Consider the following 18,391-nt stretch of genomic DNA (forward strand, 5'->3'; position numbering starts at 1 on the left):
GTGGTTGGAGTTTATGTTTATGGTTGTTAATCAGAAAATGAAAATATATTGCCAAATGATGCGGTCGTTCCTGATGGTCGTCCAGTGCAATTAATAAAGCTAAACAATTATATCTTGGAGAAAAACACACAAGAACAAAGGAAAAGCATAAGAACAGAAGCAACATTGTAGGGGCAGAATGTATTTTCCATCAAAAATGATTATGCACCTGCCCTGTTTCCACCCTACTGCCCTGTACCTTAGACCCTTATTACCACCAACACCACTATCCCTCTGAGCCCCGGAACCAAACCTGAGGGCCGGTGAGTCAGAGCTGTGAGAAATACAGAAAGACGGGCGGTTTGTTGTGTGCCTTCCCACTGCATTTCATACAGGTTGCAGCTCCGTAAGGCACAAAAACATCAGGAAATCCAGTTCCCACTGTTAGTCTTCAGGTCAATAACCCTAAGCACCAAGGCTACCACCATATGGTTGGCCAACCACCATTTTCCCACTGATCCTGAAGAGGAGGAACAATGGATGAGTTGGAGTAGGAGTTGGTAGATCCAGTAGATTAAGATCCTGAAACGCCAATGCTAGAAATGCATGCAATAAACTGTGCCTCGCAGGGCCCAACATCCTCAGCTGTTAAAATAACTTCTTCATCACCCACTCTCGAAGCAAGAGCTATTCGGTGGTACGCTTACTCAAGGTTTGATTCCAAAGCAAAGAGGGACCCACCTAAGCAAACTATACCATATATAAAACCAATAGTGACATTTTTTGATGAGGTCTCTACCGCTATACCTATCTTTTATTGGCCAGAGTTTATGTCCTCTGCAATAGTAGACCGATAAGAACGCATAGCCTTTTCCAGTGCCAAAACATGCACAGAGATGTTTCCTCAAAATGCATAATTGTGATGTGCATTAAAACCTTCTCTTCTGATCTGTGTATACAGTAGCCTACCTTCTATACAAAAGGCACCTAAAAAAGCCACATTTCCTTTCTTACTGCCCTGGTTCAGAAACTACAATCCAACTCTCATTATTCCTGTATGGCGAAAGATATCCTAGATACCTTTTACAACACATCACCCCTGAATCCCTAAGCATTTCGACGTGGTTGGAAAGTGGCCTACATTTTTTTGTAAGTCCATAAAGAAAATCAATATGGTTTGTTGCAGACAACGGCAATTTGGCGTTTACCCATCTTGTCAAGACACCACTCACAAAGTCAGGCACAGTCCATATCCACTGTTCATCTAAAACATCAAGATCTACCTCTTAGCCCACCAGATGTTTTCCTGGTGTCCCTTTTTAGTCAAACTAATATGGGAATTCTGCACCATGATATCCTCTTACAGGCAACAATACAAGAATGGCACTTCTGTGGTCTGCACTTCTGCTGAATATTACTAGGTGTGCACACGTATGACAAAGTGGTCTCTCCAAATTGATGCAAAGATACATTTGCCATGCACGGACTGTCACAAATAGTTTGTTAGCTGACAGACAGTTCCTGAGTCATAAAATATTCTGGAAGAGACAAAAAATGGCAGCCTGTGAATACATTACATTAGATCTTGCAATGATTTAGGTATCAGGGTTGCATGTACAGTCAAGCACATGTTTGGTGTTAGAAATTGCCACTTCTGCTTACTTCTGAAGTCAGAAGAACTGTGAATCTACTAATTTGGGGTCTGATCTGGGTGGATCTCCACTTTACTCCTGCTTCGTTTCAGACCCAGTTTGTATCCTTAACTAGGTGCAAATGGTGGCATCACACCACTCCTCACTTTCTAAGCCGTCTCATTGTAGTACATGTCCCAATAGCTAGTCTCCTGATCTGCACAGTGGAGCTCCTTATCTGCAGATTAAAGCTCCGTGCTGTCTCACTGCTGCAAAGGAACCTGGAGGTATGCTGCAATCCCAGGCAGAAGACTGGAGCACCAAGCTGGGTCCACATACTCTCCTCCTGCAACATTCTCCTCACCTGGAAGCAGGGTTAAAGCAGCTCCTAGTGCTACCGGGTCGCAAGGCTCGGCAACCACACGTCAGAGTACACTAAATTGTTTGGAATTGTGGATGTGCTTCACCACAACTAATATTTCTCCTGGATTCCTCAAAGAAGTCCAATATTACTGGCTCCACAACATTCAAACAGGCTTTAACACTTGTTGGTTTTGTTAGAGAGCTTGGTGTGTTTGTGTGTAGCTTTAATCAGTCCATCCTACTTAGCTCCATGAATAAAGCCCACCCCATTTAATGGCACATATGCAGACACCAAGTCCATTGCAGGGAGCAGACAGAAGGAACATGTATATGGGAATGGGAAGGAAGATGAATAAACAGAAACTGGTCAGAGGTGGGAATACAACAAAGAAAGAAGCAGGCGGGAGGAGGGACAGATAGATGCGGTAATTATGCAAGAATAGGGGCATTAAAGATGTATGGAGAAAGGGCATGAAGTAAAAAACACATGGGAGAGGTTGAAACCAAGATGGGAAGTAATATACAGAATAGGACAGCGTAGAGCAGACCAAACACAGGCATGTTATAGACAAAGATGGGAAGGGACAAGTAAGGCTAATGGGTATTATCGATGGGGAACAGCAATGAGTGTAGAGCCTAAGAACTTGGAAGTGGTAACAGGTACAAAAATGGGGCCAGTACAAGGCAATAAAAGAGGACAAACTAGATGAGTAATATAAACAAAGAACTGGTGGGTAACAACTAGGACAGTGAAAGGGAGAAGACAGGGCCCGTGAACCCTTGATTTGTGTCTTTCATTAAGAACCAATGTAAACCCTTCAAGGCTGATGTATTGTGAACCTTGTAGTTTAGGCTGAATGTATGCCAGGCATCTAGACACTTATATTTTTTGTAGCATTGTACAGAAAGAATAACAATATATCAGCCAATATGGGACTAAAGTCAGAACTAAGGTTTTTTTTGTGAGATACCTGCAAGAGAAGGAGCATTCCTTAAAGTTCACAAACAATGAAACATATTATTGGAAGTTTCTTTTATGTGAGAAATTAGTGAACGTTCTGTCAAACAGCACGTCCAAGAGACTGAGACAAGCGACATTTTCATGGTGGCATAAGTGGCCACCCAGAGACGTGGCAATGAATGGTTGCGGTGGCGTGGTCAATGCGGACAGATGTTATTGTAATTATCTAACAAAAATACTCATTCAGAGCCCCTCTTCGATGTTGGGGACATTGAAATCAATAGAATAAGAACCAGGAATGTGCTCAAACTATGGGAAGGTCAGAGAGATTCATCTTTAGTAAGAGCTACTAGAAAAAAGTGTCACTTTTTATCAATAAGTTACAACGGCTCACATAAGGGAAATACTAATCTTTTTATCTACACCACCTATGCTGCACATTTAGTTCCTTAAGTGACTATAAAGAATATAGTTCACCCACAGGAGAGGGTACTATACTGACTGATTTGGTGTGCTCTGGGCGAGGTGCAATCACTGGAGGTGGTGCAGGTTCATCTTCGTCGTCATCATCTTCCGACACTGGTGGTATTGCTGGAGTCTCGGAGACGGTCTTTGTGCTCTAAAATTAAAAAAATTAAAAATTGTTAACAAACTATAACAATTCTGCAATATAAAATTGCCCAGTTTCTTTTATTATTATAGAGCAGGTCATCTTCCCACCACAAGATCATGGGGCATCTTATTAACTGAGCTCCTGCTAACAAAACTAGTCTTTGTACCTGTGTGTGCTTGGCCAATGGCAAATGAACGTTCTGGTAATATGCTCTACAGTTTCCAAAATGTATTTCACTGAATGATGAGAAGTTTTAAAAGTAGAGACTCTGTATTGAAAACAACATTCCTCCGTCAGAATCTATATCGGAGGGCTCTAAACGGTTTCATACCTAATGATCTAATAGTGCTATTTGGGAGGAAGGTTGACTGTCAACTTTGTAAATCTATTTGTGCTGAAGACCTGTTATTTTAAACTTGGTGGTGCAGCGAATATTAGGGCAGGCCTTCCCTTCCACGCGTACTCTGTTTTAAGCCTATCGCATGAGCACACACATGCAGCACATTTTCAGTTTATCTGTATTCTTCCTCAAGGTTCATACAAAAAAACATCAGAATCCAGACTCTGATTCCCTGTGACTCCTATCCCCACTGTTCATATATTAGAAGCAAAAGATGTAATCTCAACATTAAAAAAATATCTGTGATTTGTGTGATATCAATGACAGGTCATGCCTAGATACCTCAATAGAGTTGTCTTGTTAATCTCAGAATGTGAGAAGTTCAGATAAACTTTCTGACTGGGCATTTAACTGAAGCCAGTTCATGGCCATCCAGAATTTTTCAAACACGCAGACACCGTGTTCAAGTTCTCAGGAGCGACTTTCCTATCCACTATCAGTATAATGCTATATAGTGTTAAATATTCTGGCAACTAGTGTTTTACAGCCAAAGCCTACTCTTACCTTTGAACATTTATTTGCATTGCAGTTATACCAAAAACCCAAAAGTTTAAAGAGAAAAACCAAACTGATAAAGGAGGAAGATAATCTTACCAATGCGTTTGATGAATTATATTCTTCAACTGCGTTTTCTGCAAAACACATTTTGAATTAGGTCCGTCGTATACAATATTGAAATAGAACAACAAGATCATTTAAACAGCCTAAGGGTAAGAGACAATGTTATCAACCAGACCACAACCATCACCGATAATCTCAATGATCCATTTGTAAGACTAGCCCTCTATGAAAAAAGAAAGGGAGCACTTCTATGAGCCTCATGCCCAACACTCAGAGCAAAGGGCTAAGCATCACACAAAAGAGCATCCCAAGCAAAGCTCTGCAAACTTGACTATATACTGTAAGAACGCTTGGCATTGTATAAAAGCCCAGAGGACCAAGAGAAGGTGTGGAGTTCTCTAAGTGGATTGATAACCACGAGAAGTTGTGGATAAATTCCAAATCTCCACAGAGGACAATAAGAAGGTGTAAAGATACACTTAAGTGTACAGAGGGCCACAAGACAGTGCAGAGGATTTCCTGAGTGTGTAAAAGGCCACAAGAAGTTGTGGAGAATTCCCTCAGTACGAAAAGGACCAAAAGAGGGTGTGAAGATACATTTATGTGCAAAAGATGGCCACAGGAAAGTGTGAAGAACTCATCAATACCCTATGTGGCCAATGAATCAGTCTTTTACTGACTGATAATGCAATGTTTCTTAATTGAAGGAGGTAACACTTTGTCTTTAAGTTAAAGGGATCATGACGCATATGTTATCAAGCCATATATGTAGAGTGCATTTGATGTGAACATACTTATGCCTCTGCTGTGTACAAAATTCCTTTTTGCAACCTCGAGATATCACTGTACACAATTTCACCATCACCTTATGTGAAAATATAGTATGAGGAGAAGACAGCAGTGGCATTTATAGAAGAGGTAACAGATTCACATCTAATATAACCACGTATTAGTATTACACCTTTTTACTAACAGCACAAAAAGGGCCGAATAGAATGCCTGTATTAATCTCAGCTATTTGTAATTACTCTCAGTTGCATTGTAGTCCATCACTGTTTAACTTCTTTGAGCTAGTTCAAACCGGTAACAACCAAAGACAAATAAGTATTTGCTTCTGGTCCAAATGTTTGGCACTGTCGAGCCGCTAAGCTATTTCCTGTCTACATAGGAGCAGAGGCAAGCCAAAAATGATTTTGGCCTTGCGGGCCTCCTCAGTAAGGTGCAGGTGGGTCTTATCGCAGAGCAAGCTTGGGACCCACACTTGGGACATAACCTTCTCATTTGAGGAAATACACTTGAATACTTGAATTAATACAGCCATTAGTATAATTCCTAGCAGCATTCCGATCTATCGCATTTGAGCTATTCTGTGGAAGCTGCTGGTCAAAATGTTTCCTATCATACTGGTATGAAGCGCTGTGTATCTATCGTCTTTATTGTACAGTTAATTAAAACGATCTACAATATCATCATTGGAAATTGATTACTGCTTTGATTAAGCTCACTAAATACATATTTGTACTTAAAAATAATGTTAAAAGGGTATTAATAGATTTTATTTTAACACTGTGAACCAGAGTCAGAGAAAATCATCATTGCTATCTTTTTAAATGTTTATACTATGTTTCATTAAACATGTGGATTACCTGAGCCATGCTATCAAATTTACTATTCAGATGTGTGTTTTTACCAGAGAGGCAAGATATCAGGGCTTGGAGACAAGTTCTTACATGCAAGACAAGAAATCTGCACATAATGTGCAAAAACTGTCTCTGACTTATAACCACAGAGTCGGTAATTCGTAACAGGCCAAGATTCTTTCCATTTTGGTATGGAAGTCATTGTGGGAGAGAAACCTAACCTGTATGGCATCAGTGAAAGCTTCAGGTGTAAGGAGTAATGGATGCCCACATGTTTTTGTGGAGCTCAGTAGGCATATGGCCCAAACACTGACCAAACAAAACTCTTTTTTTGCAACAAGATCTTTATCCTGTCAGAGTGAGAGTGATTTGATATGTTGGTTCACAATTGTTTTGAAGCAGGCTTGGGTCATGGCGATCCTTCAGATCTTTCCTGGCTGAAGACGGCTGATTGCCAGAAACCGGTCCTAGGATGCTTGATTACGGTCCAGGGAAGACATGGCTTGGCAGTTCGGTTTGGACTGTTCCCATGAGGCACAGGGTGAAGACTGATTTGCATATGGCCATGTCTGAACTGGGGTGGCGCAGTGAGCAAAATAACTATGGATTAAACCCAGATCTGTGATGGGGGGTGAATGTTTTGCCATTGTGCAACATTCCGTCCATCACCTTGTGTGTTTTGCTGTTTGCCCTATGTGGGAAGGGTATGCCCAGACGTGGGTCCCGTGCTCACTACGCCATGGAGTCAAGCTATCCTGGCTGAAGACGGCTGATAGCCAGAAACCGGTCCTAGGATGCTTGATTCCGGTCCAGGGAAGACATGGCTTGGCAGTTCGGTTTGGACAGTTCCCATGAGGCACAGGGTCAATACTGATTTGAATATGGCCATGTCTGAACTGGGGTGGCGTGGTGAGCAAAATAACGATGGATTAAACCCAGATCTGTGACTGGGGGTAAATGTGTTGCCAATGTGCAATATTCCGTCCATCACCTTGTGTGTTTTGCTGATACTTCAGATCTCTCAGAGTTGCAAATATAATAAAGATGATTGGAAATAGTTTATCCAATTATTGCCAGCTGTAGCACTTTGAATTTGCATCCAACACAGATTGTGTGGGGTGTCAATAGGGGTGCTATACCGTTTCCTTCAGAATTTAATTAATGCTCATTTTCCTTTCGAGCTCTTGCCTAGGTAGACCCAGTTCCAGAAGTATCCATGCTTGTATTTAGTTTGTTTGCAAACTACAAAGTGATTTATACATGTGCAATCAAGAATAAGGACTTAAAAAGATGTAATATGCAATTATTCCCAAAAGTCACCTTATGGCCACAGGTGATTGCTTTAAAAAAATGTACACAAAAAAGTTAGCCAAACAAAAACAAAGTTTTGCTAAACTACTGTGCAATCTTCTACATCATTTTTGAGGCATAATTTAGTAAAACGTGCTTGATGCAGGCTATTTTAAAAAAAAGATTACTAATGCCGAATCATATGGGCAACATGACATCACATTTGTTTTTCAATTCTTACAGAAAGTTACAAACGTGCGTCTGCAGGTATGTGTCCTTGTACTGTACCAGATTGCAGACTTTCAAGAATATACATGAGAAGGCCTGGAAACAGTACTCCTAGCAAACGTCTGTGAATTCCATTTTCGCATGAGCAAATACACATGCATATATTTGCTCTTGTGAAATTCTGCTGAGTGATGCCAAATTCACTTTCCCTGCAACCCCTTGTTCTCAACCTGGAAAATCTATACTCCTGCCCTTGTTAGGAGTACATTTCTAACCTTTTCTAGTGTGGGACGATATTGGAGTGGAGTTGGTGAATATCCTTAAGCATGAAACATGTACGTTTGGGGGTATGCTCAGACTCACACGGCTTTCCAACACGGGACCTACCACTTTCTATCTCCTTCCAGCCCCTGTATGAAGATGTGCACAAGGTGGCATAATCGGAGCCCGGCTAGAATCCAAACCCTGACAAAATGTGAACCCTGGCATAATCGGAGGTGCTAATATTAGAATACTGATATAATGACAGAGCTGCCATAATTTGCCACGTCACTGCATGCCACCAAAAGAGACCACTGAATTTGATTTTACAGGACAAGTAGATTTCTGATGCATTCTAACCCCAGGGCAAGAAGACTTTTTGGAAACTTCCACACCGCTTTTCTTACCTTAACCCCTTGTGTGCTCGTGACGGAACCGTTCCGTCACGAGCCTCGGGTGGGCTGTGCTGATGACGTAACGGTTCCGTCACGGCCCGCTCGCCGCGCCTGCGCGGCGCAAATTCCGCACCTGCGCTGGACGTTCTATTAGGTGGGCGGGGCCATGAAGGAAGCATTCCGTCACAAGCACAGTGTTATATTTCGAATTTTCTTTTTATTGGGATTTACTTTTAAGTTGAACAAACACTGTTTACCAGGATTACAGACTGTTTACCAGGATTACAGACACTGTTTATCAGGATTACAAACACTATTTACCAGGATTACCACAAATATATAGAGAGTAACAAAGACTATTTACCAGGATTACCATGGTCTAACAAAAACTGTTACCAGAATTACCAGACATTATTCTGATACAACTTGCGTTATCACCACACATGTTATTGATTTTTTATTTTTTTTATTGCTCATCATTTTTATTTTCTCTCTTTCTCTTACTACTTTTCTCACCATTTAACAATTTCTTAATTATGGCTACGTCAACTTCAATGTCTCAACCTCCTCCTTTCCTTTCTGAAAAAGGAGATCCAATATTACCTTGGAAACGATGGAGAAATCTTTTTGACTCTTACATCTTGGCTATTGGTGGAGAAAAATGTTCTGCAGTCAGAAAACAAGCTATTCTTTTACATAATTTGGGTGTAGAGGGACGTAACATATACGATAGTATGGATTTACTTACAATTGGTAGTGGTGAGGGTGAGCCTTGTGATGTATATGAAATGTCAATGATGATGTTACAAACATATTTTGGTCCTCGCATAAATATTGTTTTAGAATGGCATAGGTTTTTCACAAGAACACAGGGGTCTACTGAACGAGTCAAAGGTTATGTAGCCTCCCTTAAAACATTAGCACGTACATGTGAGTTTGAAGAATTGTCTGATTCTTTAGTTAGGGACCAATTAGTGCGATGCACAAATAGTTCTTGTGTACAGGAGAAACTTTTATCAAAAAATCCTACTCTTGATGAAGCTATTAAAATTGTTGAGGGTATGGAAAACACTTCATCTTGGGTAAAAGAGATAAAAAGAGGCCATGAAGAGAAAAGAGAGCTAGAAAGTGAGATTCATGTTGTTAATGATGAACAAACTTCTGAACAAGGTGTGAGTGTGAGTAAGGTTGTTGCTAATGACAAGTTTAGAAAAAATGATAAGCATGTGACTACGCGCAACTTTGTGAAATCTCAAGTGAATAGTGAAGAAAAAGGCAGTAAAGACTCACTTAAACCTAAGTGTATGAGATGTGGGAGTTTTACAAATTTTTCGAGTTATCCACAATGCTATGCAAAAGATGCTGTATGTATGAAATGTGGTATTAAGGGACATTCCGCTCGAGTCTGTAAGTCAACAAGGGCTCCTGAAAAAAAAATTCTGATGCAGTACGCATTGTAGTGTCTAGCATCAGGGAAGAAGATGGTATGATTGATGCTGATAAAATCTCAATGCCAGAGTGTGACATCATGGTGAATAATTTCAAATTTGTTGTCCTGGCTGACTCAGGGTCTCCTTACACCATGATAGGCAACAAACAATGGGATGAGGTTATTGGCTTAGATGAAACTAATTTAATTCCACCTGATATAAATCCAGTCGGTTATGCTAAAACCAAAATTAATGTTCTTGGTTATATAGAGGCTTGCATTAAATTTAAGAACAGGAAAACGCTTGGTAAAGTTTATGTGGCTATGAGGGGTCAAGTCAAGTCAAAGAATTTATATAGCGCACTACATACCCAGAGGGTCTCAAGGCGCTTGGGGAGGGGAGGAGGATTACTTGTCAAATATCCACGTTTTAAGTTGCTTTCTGAATGCTAGGTGGTTCTGGGTAAGGCGAAGGTAAGTGGGGAGTGAGTTCCATGTTTTAGCAGCCTGGTATGAGAAGGATCTGCCTCCCATGGTGGTCTTGTTGATGCGAGGTACAGTGGCGAGGGCTTGGCTGGAAGAACGTAGTTGGCGGGAGGGGGTGTAGAAGGACAGTCGTGAGTTGAGGGATTCTGGTCCGATGTCGTAGAGTGATTTGTGTGCGTGGGTTAGCAGTCGGAAAGTGATCCTCTTATTGACGGGTAGCCAGTGGAGGTCTTTCAGGTGGCCAGTGATGTGTTCGTTGCGCGGGATGTCTAATATGATCCTGGCTGAGGCGTTTTGGATTCGTTGTAGTTTCTTCTGGAGTTTAGCGGTAGTACCTGCGTAGAGGGTGTTTCCGTAGTCCAGTCGGCTCGTGACCAGAGCATGGGTGACTGTTTTTCTGGTTTCGGTGTGGATCCAGCGAAATGTTTTTTTGAGCATGCGGAGAATGTTGAAGCAGGATGAGGATACGGCGCTGACTTGTCTGTTCATTGAGAGTGAAGAATCCAGGATAACGCCTAGGTTCCGTGCGTGGACTGTCGGGATGGGTGCTTTTCCAAGGGCTTCCGGCCATCAAGAGTCGTCCCATGCAGAGGGGGATGTGCCTAAGATGAGGACTTCTGTTTTATCTGAGTTCAGTTTCAGACGGCTGTGTTTCATCCATTCAGCAACTTCTTTCATTCCTTCGTGTAGGTTAGTTTTGGCGGTGCTGGGGTCATTGGTGAGAGAAAGGATCAGTTGAGTGTCATCCGCGTAAGAGATGATGTTGAGGTTGTGTTGGCGGGCGATGGCCGCGAGGGGGCTCATGTATACGTTGAAGAGGGTGGGACTGAGTGAAGATCCTTGTGGTACGCCACAGATGACTTCAGTGGCCTCGGACTTGAATGGTGGAAGGCGGACTCTCTGTGTTCTTCCGGTGAGGAACGAGGTGATCCATGCAAGTGCTTTTCCTTGTATTCCGATGTTTCTGAGGCGCTGTAGAAGGGTGCTATGACAGACTGTGTCAAAGGCTGCGGAGAGGTCGAGGAGGATGAGGGCGACTGTGTCTCCATTGTCCAGTAGAGTTCGAATGTCGTCTGTTGCTGCGATGAGGGCGGTCTCAGTGCTGTGTTTTGCTCGGAAGCCAGATTGAGAGGAGTCGAGGGATTTGTTGGCTTCGAGGAAAGCGGCGAGCTGGTTGTTGACAGCTTTCTCGATTACTTTGGCCGGGAATGGAAGGAGCGAAATGGAGCGGTAATTTTTGAGTTCGGTGGGGTCCGCTGTGGGTTTTTTCAGAAGGGCGGTGAGTTCAGCGTGTTTCCAGCTATCCGGGAAGGTGGCGGAGTTGAAGGAGCAGTTGATGACGTCTCGGAGGTGCGGTGCTATGACGGAGTCTGCTTTGTTGAAGATGTGGTGAGGACATGGGTCTGTGGGAGATCCTGAGTGGATGGAGTTCATCAGGCGGATGGTGTCCTCAGTGGAGATTGGGTTCCAGTCGTTAAGGGTGTTCAAGGGGGGAGAATGTTCATCATATGGTTGGGTGGGTTGGTTTCCGGGTTGGTTGTCGAAGCTGTTGTGGATGTCAGCAATTTTGTTGTGGAAGAATGAGGCTAGGGAGTCGCAGAGGGCTTGAGAGGGGGTGATGTCGTTGGAGTTGGCCGAGGGATTGGTAAATTCCTTGACGATGTTGAAAAGTTCCTTGCTGTTGTGGGCGTTGTTGTCAAGTCGATCCTTGAATGCTGTTTTCTTGGCTTTTCGGATTAGTTGGTGGTGTGTGCGGGTGGCGTTTTTGAAGGCGTCCTTGGTGCTGGTGGTTGGGTCTTTTTTCCAGGCCTTTTCAAGGGAGTGGCAGAGTTTCTTGGACTTCTTAAGATCAACGTTGAACCATGAGGCCTTCTTGCTGCCAGGTTTGCTTTGACGTTTTGGACATCAGCGTGACCTGGGGATCACGCTCAATCCTTCTGCTAAGGATCCTAAAGATCAGGTTATGCTGATTGATAGTGATAGTAATGGCGGTGTTGTTGATAATCAGAATTGTGTGTATTTTAAAAAATTTCCTGAGGTCTTTTCTGAGGACTTAGGGTGCCTCAAAGGTTTTGAGCACAAGATTATTCTAAAGAATAAGGCCATACCTTGTGTTTACAAAGTAAGAAAGGTTCCAAACATGATGATGGATCCTTTGAAACAGGAGTTGGAGAGATTACTGAAATTGGATGTGATTGAGGAGATAGAGGCATCAGAATGGTTGGCCCCCATTGTTTTGGCCCCTAAGGATGGGGGGCAAAATTAGGATGTGTGTGGATTTGAGGGGGTTAAATCAGTGGATTTGGGTTGACAGGCAACCGTTACCTAATATTTCGGAGTCACTTAGCACCCTCAAGGGTGCATGTGTTTTTAGTGTTTTGGACTTATCGTCCGCTTATCACCAGATTGTTTTGCACAAGGAGTCTAGGCATCTCACATCGTTTGTGACACCCTTGGGTGCATATTGTTTTAAGAGAATGCCTTTCGGATTGGCATCGGCAGCTGCATGCTTTCAGAGGGTCATGAAGAGAGTTTTAGATGGAATTGGTAACATCATGTTCTTTCAAGATGATATTTTAATCTACGGGAAAGGAGAGATTGAGCATAGTAAGACATTGCTTGAAGTTTTAGAAATATTGAAGGAGAAGTGATTGACTGTAAAGAAGGAGAAGTGTTGAATTGGTGTGGAGACTGTTACGTACCTTGGTCACGTGATTTCTGGTGCAGGAATACAACCAAAGTTGGAACTAGCAGAATGTGTTAAGAAAGCTCCAGTACCTAGCGATAAAGACCAGGTGAGGTCATTTCTAGGACTTGTGGAATTTTACGCTAAGTTTGTTCAAGGTTTTGCTAGTGTGACTGAACCCATTAGGATATTACTCAAAAAAGGTGTGCATTTTGTGTGGTCAGAAGATTGCCAGAAAGCTTTTGAAAAGATCAAGGAGGAGATTGGAAAAATGCCTACTCTAGGACATTTCGATGTGAATAAAAAAAACATCTTAACCACTGATGCTAGTCTCAAGGGTTTGGGCACAGTACTTTCTCAGGTAGTAAATGGTGAACAAAGTACAGTTGCATTTGCTTCTAGGGCACTTAAGCAGGCAGAGGCAAACTATTCTTGCATTGAAAGCGAAGCACTTAGTGTTTTTTGGGCGGTTCAACACTAAGTTTTACTTATGGGGAATTCCATTCTTGGTAAGGACCGACCATAGACCCCTTGTTCAGATTTTTTCTTGCAGGCATAGTGAAAACTTAACGCCAAGAATTAAACGTTGGAGTGAGGGATTACAAGAGTACAATTTTATTGTACAATATATACCTGGGTCTAATAACAAATCTGCTGACTGTTTGTCGCGATTACCACTGGAGGAAAGCAGTGGTGATGACAAAGAAGAATGTGTATTTTGGGTTGCTGAAAATGCACTGACACAGGGTGAGTGGAGGGATGGTGTGACTAAAGATAGGATTCTATCTGAGCTCAAAACCTGGATAAGCCAAGGTTGGCCAGACTATAAATCCTTGGATCAAGAGATGAAAACGCATTGGTCTGTCAAAGATGAAATTTCTTTTGTGGGGGACAACTTACTGAGAGGCCTGAGGGTTATTCCCCCAGTTGAATTTAGAGATAAAATCATAAACACTGCTCATGAGGGTCATCTTGGAAGGAGCCTCACCAAGGCTAGAGTGAGAGAAAGATACTGGTGGCCTACTATGGACCGAATGATCGAAAATGTAGTAAAAGACTGCACTTTGTGTGCATCTAATGACAAGTCCTATGCAACCAATCACACACCCTTGTCACCGGTAAAAATTCCTGCGATTGTCTGGACTAAGTTAGGTTTGGACATTATGGGACCATTCGATCTGTTACCACCAAGTGAGCGTTTTGTCATTTTATTGGTAGACTACACATCCAAATGGGTAATAGCGAAGTGTACTTCTTCTGTGAATGCCAAAACTGTTATTGAGTTTCTAAAGGGAGTGTTTGCTTTTGAAGGTTTACTTAAATTCCTGATAACAGACAATGGCGTGCAATTTGTCTCTAGTGAGATGAATGATTTTCTCAAAAGTTGTGGTGTGATTCATCAAAAAACTGCACTATATTCTCCTCAGGCTAATGGCTTAGCGGAGAGAATGAACCGGTTGGTCAAAACTTGCCTTCAACGTGCATTGGATACCAAATTATCTCTTAAAGAGATCTTGAGAGATACTTTGTGGGCACATAGGACCACACCTAATGCTGTTACTTTAACATCTCCTTTTGAAGCATTGAGAGGTAGAAAGGCGATCTCCAAGTTAAATCCTGTTTGGATGCCAATAATGGATGGAGAAGCCTTATCTGCTGATATAAAAAAAATAAGATCTTAAAATATCAGAGTCAATACAAAACAAGATAGGATTCTAAAATGTGTGTGAAAGGGAAGAAGTGGAATGTTGGAGACAGGGTTCTGATAAAGAATCCTAGGTACACGCTTAAGGGCAAAAGTACCTTCATGGGTCCTTTTACTATTGTCTCCATTAAGAAAAATGTTGTGAAGGTTAGCAATGGTAGTGTTTGGAGCATGTCTAGGTTAGTCAAATGTTTGAAGAATGGTTCTAATTATTCTAATTCTCAGAGCTCTTCTCGCAATGATGTTGATGATGTTAGGTCATTCTCTAATAACCAATGTGCTGGAACTTCTTGTACCGATTTAACATCTACTGATCCTAGTTCTAACTACTTTTCCAGTAGACAACATCATTTGCCCTTGAAATTTAAAGATGATATTATGTCTTGAACCACTGTTCCTTTGATTCTTGTTATGCTATTTTTACTGTTTCTATTTTGACCCTTTCTTTTCTTTTACTTGGTCACTCTATTTCAGGTTTCTTGTTGCGCTGTTTCCTTTGATTTATTGGGGAGGGGATGTGTTATAATCTGATGTCTGTCTTCTTTAAGGAACCACATGCCTAGAATGTAAGCCTCAGGCAGGGCAGTTCGTGTTAGCCTGGAAACTGACTGGGCGTTGATGCTGTGTCTCATTAAAGATACTTAATCTACAAGAAATAGAGTATCCTTCTTTTTAACACACAGCCCACCCGAGGCTCGTGACGGAGCGGTTCCGTTACGAGCACGGGAGCGCCTAGCCGCCCCCCCTCCACCTTAGCACTGCGGCGGAATAGCCGCCGCAGTGAAGGGGTTAATCTTCTTGTCCCTATTCCTTAACCTGAGTTATAAGTATATTGTAAACAAACAAATATTCAAACAACTACATCAATGCTTGACAGTACACTATACCGATGCTTTATCTTGTTTATGTGTGCTTTCTGTGTAAGATACAAGTCAAGTCAAGTCAATTAATTTATATAGCGCGCTACATACCCAGAGGGTCTCAAGGCGCTTGAAGAAGGGTGGGGAATTACATGTCGAATATCCAGGTTTTAAGTTGCTTTCTGAATGCTAGGTGGTTCTGAGTGAGGCGAAGGTGAATGGGAAGTGAGTTCCAGGTTTTAGCTGCCAGGTAGGAGAAGGATCTTCCTCCCATGGTTGTTTTGTTGATGCGAGGTACAGCAGCAAGGGCTTGGTTGGAAGAGCGTAGCTGGCGGGAGGGGGTGTAGAAGGAAAGTCGTGTGTTGAGGCATTCGGGTCCAAGTTCGTAAAGTGCTTAGTGTGCGTGGGTTAGGAGCCGAGATACCAGCCCTGGTCACTAACCCCACACTTAATGGAAATTGAAGAGAAACCTCACTGGCACTATCCTAAACACCAAGGATGAAACAATTCTTCGCAAATAAAACTACAGATTTACAAACAGAAGAATACACCCATATACATACACATATGTATATAGACAACCTCATCTAAATACCCAGTCAAACACATTTTTGCCAAGCTTGACTATATATGTAGTGACTTTTTAAAATATCTAAATATATTGTTATACCCTTATAGAAAGCGTACAAAACCTATGCATTCGTAAAGATACCTAATCAATAATCATTTTTACATACTCTGACATGTATATCATGCAATGAAGCATAAACCCATATACAGACACTCGTACATGTATGTTATTTACATATGTAATGAATACATGTACACTTAAAGTGATATACATAACAGATGTTTATTTTTTTCTTGTTCATATAAAAAATCTTATATCCTTATGTAATGTATAATCTCAAGAACATAGATTTAGCTACCCAGGTACATTTACAAATCTAGACATGCGAGTACATCTAATGCATTAACATGCACTCTCCTATCTATACAACATATACACACACATACATTTTTATATAAACACATGCGCCCATACACATATGCAAGTCCATCCTATTGATGCACATATGCATACACACAATAACAGTTACATATCCTGTGAGTTTATGCCTTGTATAAAGATATAACTATGTATATCGCGGATATTTGCATACATACATGTATATAGTTAGCTGTGTGTGTGCATGAATCCATGTATATATTTTTTAATTAAAACATTTTTTTTTAAACTTCCACTCCTGCCTTACCCTCCACTCTGACTCATCCAAAACATTTCAGGTTACAATGGACTTCCAAACATATTTTCCAATTCCTTCTCTCTTTCTTTCAGTTTATCCAACTAACAGTCGCACATGTCCAGCACTACCAATAGCATCTCACATCTTCCCTTTACTAAACCACTTTAATTCATCTTTCACTAATCAAAACACTAGAGTAAATGCATGAGCTTTCAAGAGCACAAGCTTAATAAATGAAGCACAACTAACACTACAGTGAAAGGGAAGCACATATTACTAATCTACGGCCTCTTCACCGCTAGTCTTTGGTTCCAGAGTAGCATGCTAGTCGCCACAAAGCGCTTGAACGCCTTGTCAGGAGTTATAAGCACTATACAAATACAACTTCATGGCATGGTGGGGACTACAGAAAAACAATTCAAGTTAGATTCAAAGGCACTTAAGTGCCATGAGTTTAATAAAACATTAGGCGCCTGCACAGCTCGACAAACATGCTGTGTTGTCATGTTTTATAAGATCTGTTATGACGCGAAGTCTAAAGAAACTGAGGACATGGCCGAGGAATTACCTGTAAAGCTCATATACTTCTGGCTGTTGGAGGTTTTCTTGGAATTGTAGAATTCTAAGACATCTAGCACCGCTTGGGGGTTCTTCTTCTGCTCCGATTTGGTAATATTTGAGGTCTGCAGCAGTCGAGCCCATTGCTCCGGCATACCCTGGATTTAATAGAAAAATAATCAAAAACACCACTGAGGACAATGCAAGCTGCATGCACTGGGAGAATGAGGATGTCTCTGCCCGTAAACATGGATAACAAGGATAATAGTTTGAGAAAAGCATTTGAAATGTCACTTCTGGCAACAAACTATATTTGCTACAAGAGGAATATGTACACAATTCCTCAGCCACCAGGAGAGAAACAGAAAACAAGGTTATGCGCGAGTCCTGACTTTGGAAAGAAAGGGCCACATGAACCATCCCTCAGGTCAGGTTGGTTTCTTTCTGATGCCAGACAGCGCTGTACCTTCTGCTATTTTTGCCCACAGACACGTACAGTTCGGACTTGAAAGCGATACAAAACATCTTTCTGAGTTATTACAACGCCGCCTGCTTCTTTTCATAAACTGTCCTGTGTCTGCAAACTGTTTCCTCTTGCCCTGAAAGAGAGCTGCAGGGTGTCTGCGTGAGGATTATACACTGTTATGGGAAGTGACTCTCTTTCAATGCCAGATCAGCCCTGGGGCATGTGCGCGGTATCCTGTTAACCATCACCATCCATTCAGCACGTGACGAGGCGTCTGGTCCATCCCCACCGACAGATGCTTCTGTGTCTTCAAGCTATTACAACGCTTACCAATATCGAGGCACTGGCAGGGGGGAGCATCAAGTATTTTTCCTAATAAATAATGATGGTGTTTGTAATTCTCTAGGCTATCTGGGAGGGCTGCCTTAGAGCTGGTGGCTTATTTTACCTGGATCCGGATTATAAAGAAAAAGAGAGACACACTTTAGTTAAGAACTAGGGGCCATATATACTGTTTACTGGTCGTAAAATACCTTTTTTTTTTTTTTTTTAATCCAGTAAATATCTTTACAAACCGACCTATGTACCAATAGTCAGTTCATAAAAAACCGTGTCTGACTGAATCGCAATAC

At 41.7% G+C, this 18,391-nt stretch overlaps 1 protein-coding gene across 1 annotated transcript in view; it reads right to left on the bottom strand.

Annotated features, from left to right (window-relative positions):
* Positions 1-18,391, bottom strand: part of PAK1 (p21 (RAC1) activated kinase 1) — a 357,978-nt gene that overhangs the window by 111,425 nt on the left and 228,162 nt on the right. Inside the window, exons 5-7 of the mRNA XM_086933892.1 lie at positions 17,304-17,451; positions 4,542-4,579; positions 3,437-3,553 (exon numbers count right to left, since the gene is read on the bottom strand). Coding sequence (XP_086790018.1) covers positions 3,437-3,553; positions 4,542-4,579; positions 17,304-17,451 — 303 coding nt within the window. The remainder of the gene's footprint in view (positions 1-3,436; positions 3,554-4,541; positions 4,580-17,303; positions 17,452-18,391) is intronic.

This window comes from Lissotriton vulgaris, chromosome 8 (genome assembly GCF_964263255.1).
Source record: "Lissotriton vulgaris chromosome 8, aLisVul1.2, whole genome shotgun sequence".
Taxonomy (NCBI): domain Eukaryota; kingdom Metazoa; phylum Chordata; class Amphibia; order Caudata; family Salamandridae; genus Lissotriton; species Lissotriton vulgaris.